At 28.8% G+C, this 12,910-nt stretch overlaps 1 protein-coding gene across 1 annotated transcript; it reads left to right on the forward strand.

The window, feature by feature from the left end:
• The first annotated feature begins 522 nt into the window (after window positions 1-522).
• On the forward strand, window positions 523-12,577 carry LOC115711475 (protein fluG-like). Its single transcript, XM_061111709.1, has 18 exons — window positions 523-788; window positions 7,288-7,539; window positions 7,633-7,699; window positions 7,789-7,905; window positions 7,983-8,088; window positions 8,452-8,608; window positions 8,697-8,792; window positions 9,050-9,098; window positions 9,196-9,461; window positions 9,653-9,825; window positions 10,366-10,486; window positions 10,570-10,622; window positions 10,717-10,846; window positions 10,956-11,101; window positions 11,314-11,493; window positions 11,586-11,818; window positions 11,917-12,059; window positions 12,384-12,577. Exons 1-18 carry the CDS (start codon window positions 627-629, stop codon window positions 12,444-12,446), a joined length of 2,514 nt encoding a protein of 837 aa, XP_060967692.1. The 5' UTR covers window positions 523-626; the 3' UTR covers window positions 12,447-12,577.
• Window positions 12,578-12,910: the final 333 nt, after the last annotated feature.

The following is a 12,910-nucleotide window of genomic DNA, read 5'->3' on the forward strand; positions in this document are numbered from 1 at the left end:
ACACGGGTGCGGGGCTGGCTGGGCGCACGGACAAGCTGGCTAGCTGGCTGGCTGGGCGCGCGAGTAGGCTGGCTAGCTAGCCGGGCCGGCCGGGCGCGGCAAGCCGGGCCGGGCCGGTTGGCCGAGCGCGCGTGCGGCCGGCCGGCCGGGCGCGGCAAGCCGGCCGGCCGTCGTCCACGGGCGCGAGCCGTGGCTTGCGGGGTTCTTGGATGTGGATGCATCCAAGAGATGCATGACGCGATTTGACTAAAGGATACTTACAAGCAAAGAACACAGGTGCCGCTTTTTGTCCTTTTCTGTTTGTACGGAATATCCAATGTCATTTATGTGCCTATTTGTTATTTATGGAAATACTTTACTTTTTCTATTTTTGGTGGTCAATAGTTATCATTGCAAAGAATAGGATCACGTACAGCCATCACGGCTACTTGTAACCAATAATTAATTGTATCGTTATCCAATATGATATTGCAAAGGAGATATTGATATATTGTGATACACTATGGCTACCTTTTATCATTACTCTATAAATCTGTAGCTGTGGATGTAGAAAGAGAAAGAGGCTAGGGCGCCATTTTGTAAAACAATTTTCTCGGGAGAGAGAAAGAGATAAGAGGAAAATAGATATGGATTTGTCAGAGTTGAAGAAGGCAGTGGAAACAGTGGAGGTCGTAGATGGTCACGCACACAATATTGTGTCTCTTGATTCTTCATTCCCTTTCCTCGGTGGCTTCTCTGAAGCTCACGGCGATGCTTTGACTCATGCTCTTCATTCTCTCTCCGTCAAGGTACCACTCACTCACTACTCTTTTGTTTTTCTACACATATGAAATCTCAACTCAATTCATATTTCTTATTACTATTGACTTTTACTTTGATTTAGGCTAAGCTTTCTTCAATCGATGAAATAACGCTGCGTGATTTGTTCTGCATTTTCTTCATTCTTGATGGAAATAATATGATTTTTTCAAAAAAAGAAAAAAGATTGCTTTGTCCTTTTTTTGATTAATTTTGAAAGAAACTGCCGAGTAAACACGAGAGTTTTGTCAGTGTGAGTAGTCGACTGTTACAGAGATTGTCCAACGTTAATTATATTTTATTTAGAGATATATGATCACTTATTAAATTTGGGCGACATCAAGTATCTTAAATTTATACTCTTTTATACATTTAATAACAATAAATTGTTTTCTTAATAACTGTCTCTCTCCTCTTTTATCATTGGTTGCTTGTTGGTGTTCGTGTTGTTATTTTTTTTTTAATTTCTTAACTTTTTTTATTAGTTTATTATTATTTTATTATTTTTGCTATTTATTATCATTCTCTATCTTCTTTATAATTTAAAAAGTCTTTTTCAACTAATAATTATTCAAGTTTTAAAATGGGATAATTACATGAAACACCATTTTTGTAAAAAAAACATTATATTTTTACGTTTAAAGATTTTTTTTTTTATATTTTTACAGTTTTTTATATAAACAACATGAAAACAATAAGAAAACTACATAAAAGTAACAGGGAAATAACATACAAACAACATCAAAACAACAACAAAAAATAACATACAGATAACAAAAAATCAACAATTTATTAACAAGAGTACAACATAAAAAGACCTTATTTTTTGTAAATAAAATTATAAAAATTGTAAAAATATTTAAAATTTCGTACAACCATATTTTTGTAATTTTTGTGTTTTTTTGCCGTATTTGTAAAATAATCACTTTTAAAATTGTATTATAGTCTTTCTTTATTTTTTTAAAAAAAGTTTAAAAAGTTTTTTTAGTCACACCATTTATTATTTAGACTCAAAAATTATACTATTGCAATTTATTTTTCAAGATAATCATTTTAACATGTGGGAAGCATATATTTTTTTGCCGCCACAAAAAAAAAAATTACTGAAATTAAAAGTAACACTAAAGTATCTTAAACAACAAAATCATTATAGTTAGCTAACATAATTTAACTTAAAAATCCAAAAATAAAATTATAATTTTAAAGTTTAAAATTAACTTCTTACTGTCTTCGAAAAATGACGACTAATATTAAAATTATTTTTTTGTTTCTTTATTATATTTTGTAACAAAAAGTAATAAAATCTTAGACTTAATAAAATTTAACATATTAAGTAACATCATAAATTGCTATAAATTTTTTTAGGCTAATTAGTAATTTTTTCCCCTGAATTTTGACATGTAGTAAGTCGTGCTCCCTGAAATTTTTTGGCCGTTAAAAATTCCTCCCGAACTATGGAGATTGTTAAATTTAAGGACTTTTGTCTAATTTCATTCAATTTACTATTTCAGTGATTGTTTATGTACTAAATCATGCTCCCCAGACTTTGATATCTACCAAATCATGCCTCTCAAACTTTGATATGTACTAAATCATGCCCCTTGAACTTTCATCCATATTAGAATTTTTTTACTAAAATTAGACAAAAGTCCTTAAATTTAACAATCTCAATAGTTCGAGGGGAATTTTTAACGGCCAAAAAAGTTCAGGGGGCACGATTTAGTACATGTCAAAGTTCGAGGGGAAAAATTACTAATTAACCATTTTTTTATTATGTTGTATTTAAAAGTTACGATATAACATACTAATAACAAATTTATTTAACAAAAAAAATTTGATACGTTCGTATAAAAAATTTATAAAGTTATCAAATAGTATCATAAATATAATAAAATTAGTTATATTATAAAATTATAATATATATATATATATTAATTTTAAAGTTAACTGATCAAAAATTTAAAATGATCAATTAAATGTGTATGAGAAAAAATTATCTTGAAATAATTTTTTTTAATAAAAATTAACTAATTGATATATTATTTTCATCAAAAGCAATTAAAAAGTTGCTTTAAAAAAACAAAAACAAAAAAAAAAACTTATAAAACATTGAAATTTATGGAAGCGAAAATTTTCAAGTTTTTTCTATTTTCGGTAAATATTTTAAATTTTGGTATTTGAGCTGACATGGCACATTGACATTTGTACAAATAATTTTGTTAAAAGTATTTTTATAAATAAAATAAATTTGAGGTATAATATTGCAATAACCCTTTTAATTTACACACATAAGACTTGTGCTTGATAAAAATGTTAATTTGGGATAATGCAGTTATTATGATATTTATTAAAATAACGTAATTAAGTAAGAATTTTCTTTATTTTTTTCTATAATTAATGAACGAACACTAATTTAATTTATAAATTTCTTTTTTTTTTTGTCCTAAATTAGTGGTCCAAATTCTTAAAGATTGATTCATCAATTTTTATTGTTATTTTTATCTATAACTAGTGAGGAAGCACGGGCTTCGCACATGAGTGACTCTTAAAATTATTTAAGTATAACTATTTTAAGAAATAATTTGTATTTTATCTCTTGAACTTATTAAAAAATTATATCATTTAAAATGTACACCATGTTAAAAAAATTTAGTAAACTCTTCTATTTATAGAGATATAATATTTTTGTTAGCTAGATGAGAAACTTACATCTTTATTTTTTTATACTTAAGTGAAGAAACTCAGTAAGCAATACATAAATATGAGTTTGTAAATATGAAAACGTTTGAATCTAATTATTTAAATAAATATAAAATTTTAGGAACAAAATTAAATATACTTAGAAATATTTTAAAAATAGGCATAAGTAAACAGATTGTGTGAACTTTATTTCCAGCATGTTAAATTATTCTGAATTTATTAAAAATTTGCAAAATATTTTTAGAAAACTACAATTTACATTGACATATAAAAAAAAATAAAATTAAAACTATTTGGATATCGAAATACAAAATGAGTGTTTGGTACACTTAATTTTAGAGAGTATAACGTAGAATGTCCCTAAATTAATTATATTGTTGTTTTATTATTATTTTTTATTATCTATAGTTGTATGTTTATTTATTTTTTTGATAGTTTACTCTGTGGCTTTAATTATAAATTTAATAGAATGAGAATATAATGTTATATTTCTTTATTTAAGTAATAATTATTTATTAATAGTATTATTATAGTAGAAAAGTAATCACATAATAAATTTATTTTATGTTGTTAAAAAATAAATAAACATGGTTTATATTTTTTATAAATATAGATTATTTAGAAAAAAAAATCTTCAATATATAATATATATGATGAGAGAGAAATACATTAACTCCCTCAAAATTGTTGAGGGACTAAATTTTTTGACACTACTTTATTATAGTGAAAAAAATATTATGTACATGAATTATAAGAATAAATAAAAGGTTTTTTTTTTTACACATAATAAAAAGATGGGGAGTTTTCAATATAATACTTAAAATTGATTTTATTTACAAAAATACCTTTAAGAAAATTATTTGCACAAATACCGTTGTGCCACGTCAGCATATATACCGAAATTTAAAATAATTACCGAAAATAGAAAAAATTGAAAAAAATCTCGTTTCCAGATTTTTTTCGCTTTTTAGGAGTTTTGTGAAAAGCAACCATTTAGTTACTTTTGATGTGAATAAGATATCAATTAGTTACTTTTCTATTAAAAATTTATTTCAGAATTTTACACATATAAATAATAAAATAAATATTTTAATATGTGAGAAACATATATTTTTTATCTCTTAAAAAGACGACTAATATTAAAAGAAACTTTTTTGTTTCTTTTTTATATTTTTAGGCTATATTATGTTATTTTATTCTTAAAGATACATTGAGGTTACCTTTTTTTTTTTAATGCAACTCATACGATGTTTTAGATACTATTCAATTTATTATTAAAATAGTTTTATAAAAATAAATTTATATTGTAATGTTTAAATATAAATAAAAAAAAAATATATTTTTTTAGTAACTTATTAAATTATTTGATACATTAAATTTTATTTAATTTTAAATATTGTTTATTCATTTATTAACAAAATATAAAAAATAAAATACTTTTAGTAATTTATGAAGTTGTTTGATGTATACCGATTTAAACATTGTTTACTTATTAGTTAACTAAATATTAATGAGTAACTAAAGATTAAGAAAGTAAAGTGTTACTTTTGATTTTGGTCATCTTCTTCGATAATGGTAAAAAAATATATGCTTCCCGCATATTAAAATGATTGCATTAAAGAGTAGATTGCAGTGATGTAATTTTTAGACCAAAAAATTAGATGTGTAGCCAAAAAAAACTTTTTAAATTTAAAAAATAAAATAAAAAGAGAAATCTTTAAAAATAAATTGTTTTTTTAATAATATTATTTGATTTATTACATATGTGTGGAAAAAAAAAAAGAAATAATTTGATGGCATGAGAAAATAAGAATATAATTATATATATGATGATATGTCATATATTATATATATATATATATATATATATATATTGAGAGAAAAAAAATAGTCAGTACACATGCATTGAGAAAAAGAAAATTAGTATAAAAAAAAAAGAAAGCAAAAGTAAAGAATATGCGTCAGTGTAATAAGAAATAAAACATATGTATTTTTATAGATATATACGTATTACAATAAAATTAATTGAAGAAACGGTATATCTGCAAATTAATTGAATAATAATATTGTGGCAATTAATTTCAAATTTTAGTTGTTAGATGCAATTTTTTCTAATAAAAAGCTATTTGTTCAAATATATAAATAATAAATGAAGACTATTTTTGTAATTTAACTATTAATGGCCGAATGAGAACTATTCTCCTTTTTATAGTAATTATAGACTAGCGTCAATAATTTTTAGGCTTTACATATTAAATTACTATTTTAACATTTTATTTTATTTTTCAATTAAAATTTGTTTTTGTTGAATATAAATTACATTATATTTTGATATTTCTTTTTGTTTTCAATTAATTCTTATTGATAATTATATATTAGCCAATAATCATCCAACAAATCAATATATAAATAAGAGATATTGGCAGCTAAATAACCTGAACTTTACGGTTTGTAACACTTAACCACAAAAACTGAATTTTTGGCAGCTAAACTACCTAAATCCTGGTTCCGTTTTGCTCTGCACACCTCCGTCCAAAAATCACCGTTAAGTGCCGCAGTAGACTGTCCACGTGTACACACTTAACGGTGATTTTTGGACGGAGGTGTGCAGAGCAAAATAGAACTAGGGTTTAGGTAGTTTAGCCGCCAAAAATTCAATTTTTGTGGTTAAGTGTTACAAACCGTAAAGTTCAGGTGGTTTAGCCGCCAATATCCCTATAAATAATCATATAATACAATATACATATATTATAATTAATTAATCATAAACATTACTATTAATTACAAAAATTAATAGAATATCCTAATTTTCTTATATAATTATAATAATATATTTATAATCACTTCGTATGAATAATTATTAGCTAATAATTACATAATAAATATTAATTATAAAAATAATATACATATATTATAATTTATGTATAAATATTATTAATTACTATAAATTAGTAAAATAATTTTTTTGTATAATTATCTATAATACATGGCTTAATAATATAATTATTTATAAAATATATAATATAAAAATATTGTATTTTATAATTTTTTTTAGATAAATACTATTTTGGAACTTTTGTTTTGTAAAAGTTATCAATTGGACCCTCTGTTTTGTTAAATGACAAAATAGACCCTGTATTTTTTAAAATGGTAAAAATAAGACCATGAGCTCAATTTTCAATAATTTTATTATTTTTTAATATAACCAACTTTAAGACAATTTCTAATACGAACACATACAGAAAACTGTAATCAATTTTATCATAACATCTCTAGATTAAATTATTATTAAGATTCATTTTTACAAAAAAATTAATCCAAGATCTTATTTGTACAATTTTAGAAAATACAGAATCTATTTTATCATTTAACAAAATAGAAGGTCGAATTAATAACTTTTGAAAAATCAAAAATGGTTTTAAAATGAAAATTATTTAACAACCTAAATGATACGAATTGAAAAGGTTGAACTTTGAAGACCTATTTAGACACAAAATTTTAGAAAATGATGTCAGTTTTGCAATTTCAACACTGGATTTGAAGATGAATTACGTACTCAGAGACTCAACTACTTGAGCTAGCATCACATTTATGAAGTTGAAAAAGAGTTTTGTTTCAAAAGAATTGCCTTGAGGGCTTAACCAGCCTATGTTGTTTACTAGTTCAGTCTCAATTGGTTAGGATTCGTTCTGTATTTCTTGAAAATCTTAATTCAAAAGAAATATAGCAGCTTTGTTGTGACATAATAATGTGTGGATTTTCTTGGACTTACTTGTTATTATGAGACAGAGAAATTTGAAGGATATAGCTCAACTTTATGGATGTGAAAACTCATTGCGTGGGATCGAAGAATTTCGCAGAGTTAATGGGTTGGAGGCCATAAGCTCAACATGTTTTAAGGCTGCGAAAATCTCTGCCATACTCATTGATGATGGAGTAAATTTTGACAAAGAACATGACATAGAATGGCACAAAGCCTTTTCACCATTTGTTGGCAGAATCTTGAGAATTGAACGTCTAGCTGAGACAATATTAGATGAAGTAAGATACTTTGAACGTTTATCATGTTGTTCACTCTCATAATATCACTGTTCCGTTTATTTGTAATGCATTTCTTTTTTCTGGGTTGTGTAGGAATTGCCTGGGGGAACATCTTGGACATTGGATAAGTTCACTGAGATATTTGTTGGAAAGCTAAAATCATATCCTTGGCTTTTGTGTTCGCCTTGTCTAATAAGATAACAGAAGAAGTTAATTTTGCTTGTGATTTCCTTAGCTAATTTATTATTACAGTTGCTGGTGAGATTTTTGGCTTGAAAACCATAGCTGCATACCGCAGTGGCCTAGAAATCAACCCGAATGTTTCAAAAATAGATGCTGAGGAAGGTCTCACTGAGACTTTAGTAGGTGAGTACAGTATAGCAGGTGGATTAAGATTTCTCAATGATCATCTCTTCTGTGTTAACACAGTCCTTTGTTTCCAGCTAGTAAACCTATTCGCATAGAAAATAAAAACTTCATCGACTTTATATTCACACAAAGTTTGGAGGTTGCTCAACAGTTTGACTTGCCAATGCAGATACACACAGGGTATTATTTTTAACACTACTTCATTTTTTATGTTTGGAGGTATGAGAAAAGAATTCAAAACATGGAATCAAGATTGCTATTTGGAAATAAAAATAAAATTTTAATCCCATCATGGTGAAATAACTTACAACATATGATAAAGTTTAATCCCGCTAGTGCATTTCATTTATTTTATTGAGAGAAATGAGTTTGCTATGGTTGGTTCACTATTAAGAATCACCAATAATTTTCAAAGTTTCCAAGTTACTATCTCTTTGTCCTATGCAAACTATAACTAAGAGCATCATGCACTTTAAAGATGTTTTTATTTTAACTCTACTTTTGTTTATTTATTGACAAATTGTACATTTCACTTGTAACTAGTTTTGGAGACAAAGATCTGGATATGCGGCTCTCCAATCCCCTTCATCTCCGGGATGTCCTCGAGGAGAAGAGATTCTCTAAAAGCCGTTTAGTTTTATTACATGCATCCTATCCATTTTCTAAGGAAGCCTCATATTTAGCTTCTGTTTATTCTCAGGTTAAACATTTTCTCCTGTAAATAACATCTTTTACTGAATTTTGAAATAAAATGTTTCATTGAGAATACTTGCCTTCATAATTTTCAGGTGTATCTAGACTTTGGTTTGGCTCTCCCTAAGCTTAGCGTCCATGGGATGATATCTTCAATCAAAGAACTCTTGGAGCTTGCTCCAATAAATAAGGTATTAACATTTTGGTGTGAACTGTTAATAAGAAACTGAGAAATGTGCAGTAGGATATTCAAAATAAGCTTGTCTGAATTTTTCATGAAAGTGAATCCTTTGAAATCATTCAAGGTTTTAATTCATTGAACTACTTGAATAATTTGAGTACCAATTGCATTCTGTTTGAGCCACTTTACATTTGTACAATGTTTTTTTCTCCCAATTTACTGGAGGATCAAAACTAGCTTAATTTAATGACATAAATAAATTTTCAGGTAATGTTCAGCACTGATGGCTACGCATTTCCTGAAACATATTACTTAGGTGTGTTAAATTTGACAGTTATTTTACTTTATTATTTATGGTATAATTATTTAAGCTTGTATGGACTGTCATTTTCATAATGTGACTTGTCGTTTAGGTGCTCAAAAATCACGTGAAGTCATCTTTTCTGTCCTGCGTGATGCTTGTATTGATGGAGATCTTGATATTCATGAGGCTGTTCAAGCTGCTAAAGACATCTTTGCTGAAAATTCCATTCGGTTTTACAAACTTAAGTTACCTGTGAAATCTTTTGGGTCAGCAAACACTATATCTGCTGCACCTACAAATACTAATGTTGCACTAAGTGGCATCAGATTAGTTCGTATTCTCTGGGTTGATGCTTCAGGACAACAACGTTGCCGTGTGAGTTAATCGTATTTTGTAATTTTTTTCTCTGTTTTATAGTCTGCCATTTAGATAAATATTCTCTTCATAATATTAGAATCTTGTCTCTACATTTTTTCTAGTTATGTCCAAGCTCTCACCAACATCATGCCAGTGAACAGAAAAAAATTATGTCTTCTGAAGTAGCAATTTTGCCATTACTGTATTAGGTTGTGCCTTCAGCACGCTTTCAGGATACAGTTCAGAGGAATGGTGTTGGTTTGGCTTTTGCTGCAATGGGAATGCCTTCATTTACTGATGGTACCGTGGAAGAGTCTAAATTGACCGCAACGGGTGAGATGAGATTGGTGCCTGATTTATCAACAAGAAAGATAATTCCCTGGTACAAAATTTCTTTCTGAAAGATTTGGCTGGTTTTTTGGATTTCAAAACTTTCCTATCTGTCCTGTATATGTTCAAATGTACTTAACAGTACTAAATAAGTTAATTTGGTTGACACAAACAGAATACTATATATTTTTAGATATTATTAAATGAGTAAGGTCTTATATGATTAGATATTATTGCTTGCCGTTGAAACTTGATTAGATGTACAACAAAATGTAATGGAAATCATATGATGGCATGTGAAAATTTTTATTTTGATGTTTCAATTACTGCAACCAACATGCTGTTTCAGGAGATGGCTCATTTTATGGAGAAGTTACTTAGTACTTTTTAATTCACATGCCACAGTAATTTATGGTTTCAGTTCAGAATTAATTGTTTCTTGACTACTTCTGCTAGCATTTTCTTACTTAAAAGACAATTTAAGTACCTTGAATTCACAATGCAAAATTATGCTGTCCTCTGTACAATTCTCATGTGAATTTGTTCAAATCAATTTTGCATTCTTCTTATGTGCCAACATCTTTTCTAACAGGGAAACTCGAGAAGAAATGGTTTTAGCTGACATGTGTCTCAAACCTGGTGAACCATGGGAATATTGCCCAAGAGAAGCCTTGCGACGGGTTTCAAAAATTCTAAAAGAAGAATTTAACTTTGTATGTCTTATAGTCTAGCTTAGATACGAAAGCACTTAGATTTCTTGTTTTATTTTTTAATATCTTGAATGGAATATATCTAGGTAATGAATGCAGGATTTGAGAATGAGTTTTTTTTGTTGAAGAGTGTACTGAGGTGTGAGATTCAACCTTTTCTTGATCATATCATGACAAATGCTTTAAAGGAATTTCTTGAAATTGTTAATGTGTCTGCTAATGAACTTTGCTAGGCAAGGGAAAGAAGAATGGGTGCCATTTGATTTTACTCCATACTCCTCAACATCATCATATGATGCTGCTTCCCCTATATTCCAAGAGATTGTGGCTGCTCTCGATTCCTTGAATATTCCAGTGGAACAGGTGCATATGTTATGATTCTTTAATTCCTCCATGCCTTCATTTACTAAGGCTATGGTTAAAGCTTTACCAACATGTTTCTTTATCTCATTTGGTATTTCCCTTTTTGTAGGTACATGCAGAATCTGGGAAGGGCCAATTTGAGGTGGTTCTGGGCTATGGACCTTGTACCCTTTCTGCTGATAACCTAATTTTTGCACGTGAAACTATCAGGGCCATTGCAAGGAAACATGGATTATTGGCAACTTTTGTGCCTAAGTACGTTTTGTCTTGCAATCTTACAAACTGTTGATATATGTATAGCAACATGTAGGACTGTAAAGCAACTCAAAGAAATCTGTTTAACTTTAAGTGTTTCATTGATTCTAGCAGTGCAACTCATTCTAATTGCTTTAGGTGTGGAAATTTTTTTCCCCTGAAAATAAGTTGGACTTTTAGTAACAGGTCGATCGTGTTGTCTTTTGTTCCAGGTATTCAATGGAAGACATTGGTTCTGGGGCCCATGTGCATGTCAGTTTGTTTCGGGATGGAAAAAATGTTTTCATGGGATCATCTCAGTACGGAATGTCCAAAGCTGGAGAGGAATTCATGGCTGGTGTTCTATACCATCTCCCTCGAATTTTAGCATTCATCGCACCAATTCCAAACAGGTTCTAGAATTAATTTCCATAACTTAGTATGTATGAATGCAAATGCAAGTGTTTCGTTCCACTATTAATATTTGAACAAGTTTGACATGTAGCTATGATCGGTTACAACCCCATACATGGAGTGGACCATACCAATGCTGGGGAAGAGAGAACAAGGAAGTTGCAGTGAGAGCTGCATCTCCACCTGGATTTCCAGATGGTTTGGTGAGTAACTTTGAGATTAGATCGTTTGATGGATGTGCAAATCCACACATAGGCTTGGCTGCAATACTTGCTGCTGGCATTGATGGGCTTCGGAAACATCTAAGCCTCCCGGAACCTGTTGGTAAGTTCAATTCCCACTTGTTCTTAATTTATTAAGTCCTCATAATTACATGTTTATAACTAGATTCCTCATCTTAACGATCTCTGTACATGAAACAGATACAGATACTTCTACGTTTGGACCAGAACTTAAAAGATTGCCAGAATCACTTTCAGAATCTTTAGCAGCTCTAAATGAAGACAATTTCATGGCAGATCTAATTGGTGAAAAGCTTCTTGTTGCCGTTAAAGCAATTCGCAAGGTATGTCACATTACAATATCAAATTATTCTAGATGTCATATGAAAAACATACTTTCTAATCAACCAACAGTCTTAGATTATATTAATGCCATAACTACGAATCTTCACCTCCTTTCATGGTGGTTATGTTCAAAAGCACACTTTAGATTATATCAAAAATCAAACATTATTTTCAATTTGACTTCACATTTTTTTGAGGTTACAATCCAACGAGTATGGATTAAGTAACAAGAACAAGTAAAGAATGAGAATAAAGAACAATAAGTGTTCTACATCTGAATTGGAACTGAGACTAGCTAGCTTTGACTTGTTTTTCATTAACAGGCTGAGATTGACTTCTACTCAAATCATAAGGATGCATACAAGCAGTTGATATATCGCTATTGAGCAGAACTACCTTCTTTCCTTGTTTACCATCGTTCACTCTAATTTATTACATTTATTGGTGAAAACAGCCTGAATTAGCGACCGCTGATTCATAATAATAACAAAGAATTTTTCTGGTTTTTAAAATAGAGGTAGAGAGATAAAAACTCCACCCTCTAAAAACAACCCATCACTTTTTCCATTTAATGAACTTGATGTTCTTTCAAAAATTAAAAAACAACCCAAATCAATTAGAACCATAAGGCCTCGTTTGGAACGTCGTATTAATATATAATACTATAATAAATTTTAATTTATACTAAAATATAAAAATACAATACAATTTAATATCTCATATAGTTTTACATAAAAATATTGCATAAAATACAATTTAATATAATACTATACAATACAATACGGTGTAATATGGCGTACTAAACAAACACAAGATGGAAAATAATAAATAATTGATTTTTATTTCATTT

This window comes from Cannabis sativa, chromosome 3, assembly GCF_029168945.1.
Source record: "Cannabis sativa cultivar Pink pepper isolate KNU-18-1 chromosome 3, ASM2916894v1, whole genome shotgun sequence".
Lineage (NCBI taxonomy): Eukaryota > Viridiplantae > Streptophyta > Magnoliopsida > Rosales > Cannabaceae > Cannabis > Cannabis sativa.

Coding starts and splice junctions, on each gene's coding strand:
- LOC115711475 (XM_061111709.1), top strand. CDS start 627: ATGGATTTGTCAGAGTTGAAGAAGGCAGTGGAAACAGTGGAGGTCGTA. Junction 9,462..9,652: donor CAGGACAACAACGTTGCCGT/GTGAGTTAATCG, acceptor TTACTGTATTAG/GTTGTGCCTTCAGCACGCTT. Junction 9,826..10,365: donor ACAAGAAAGATAATTCCCTG/GTACAAAATTTC, acceptor CTTTTCTAACAG/GGAAACTCGAGAAGAAATGG.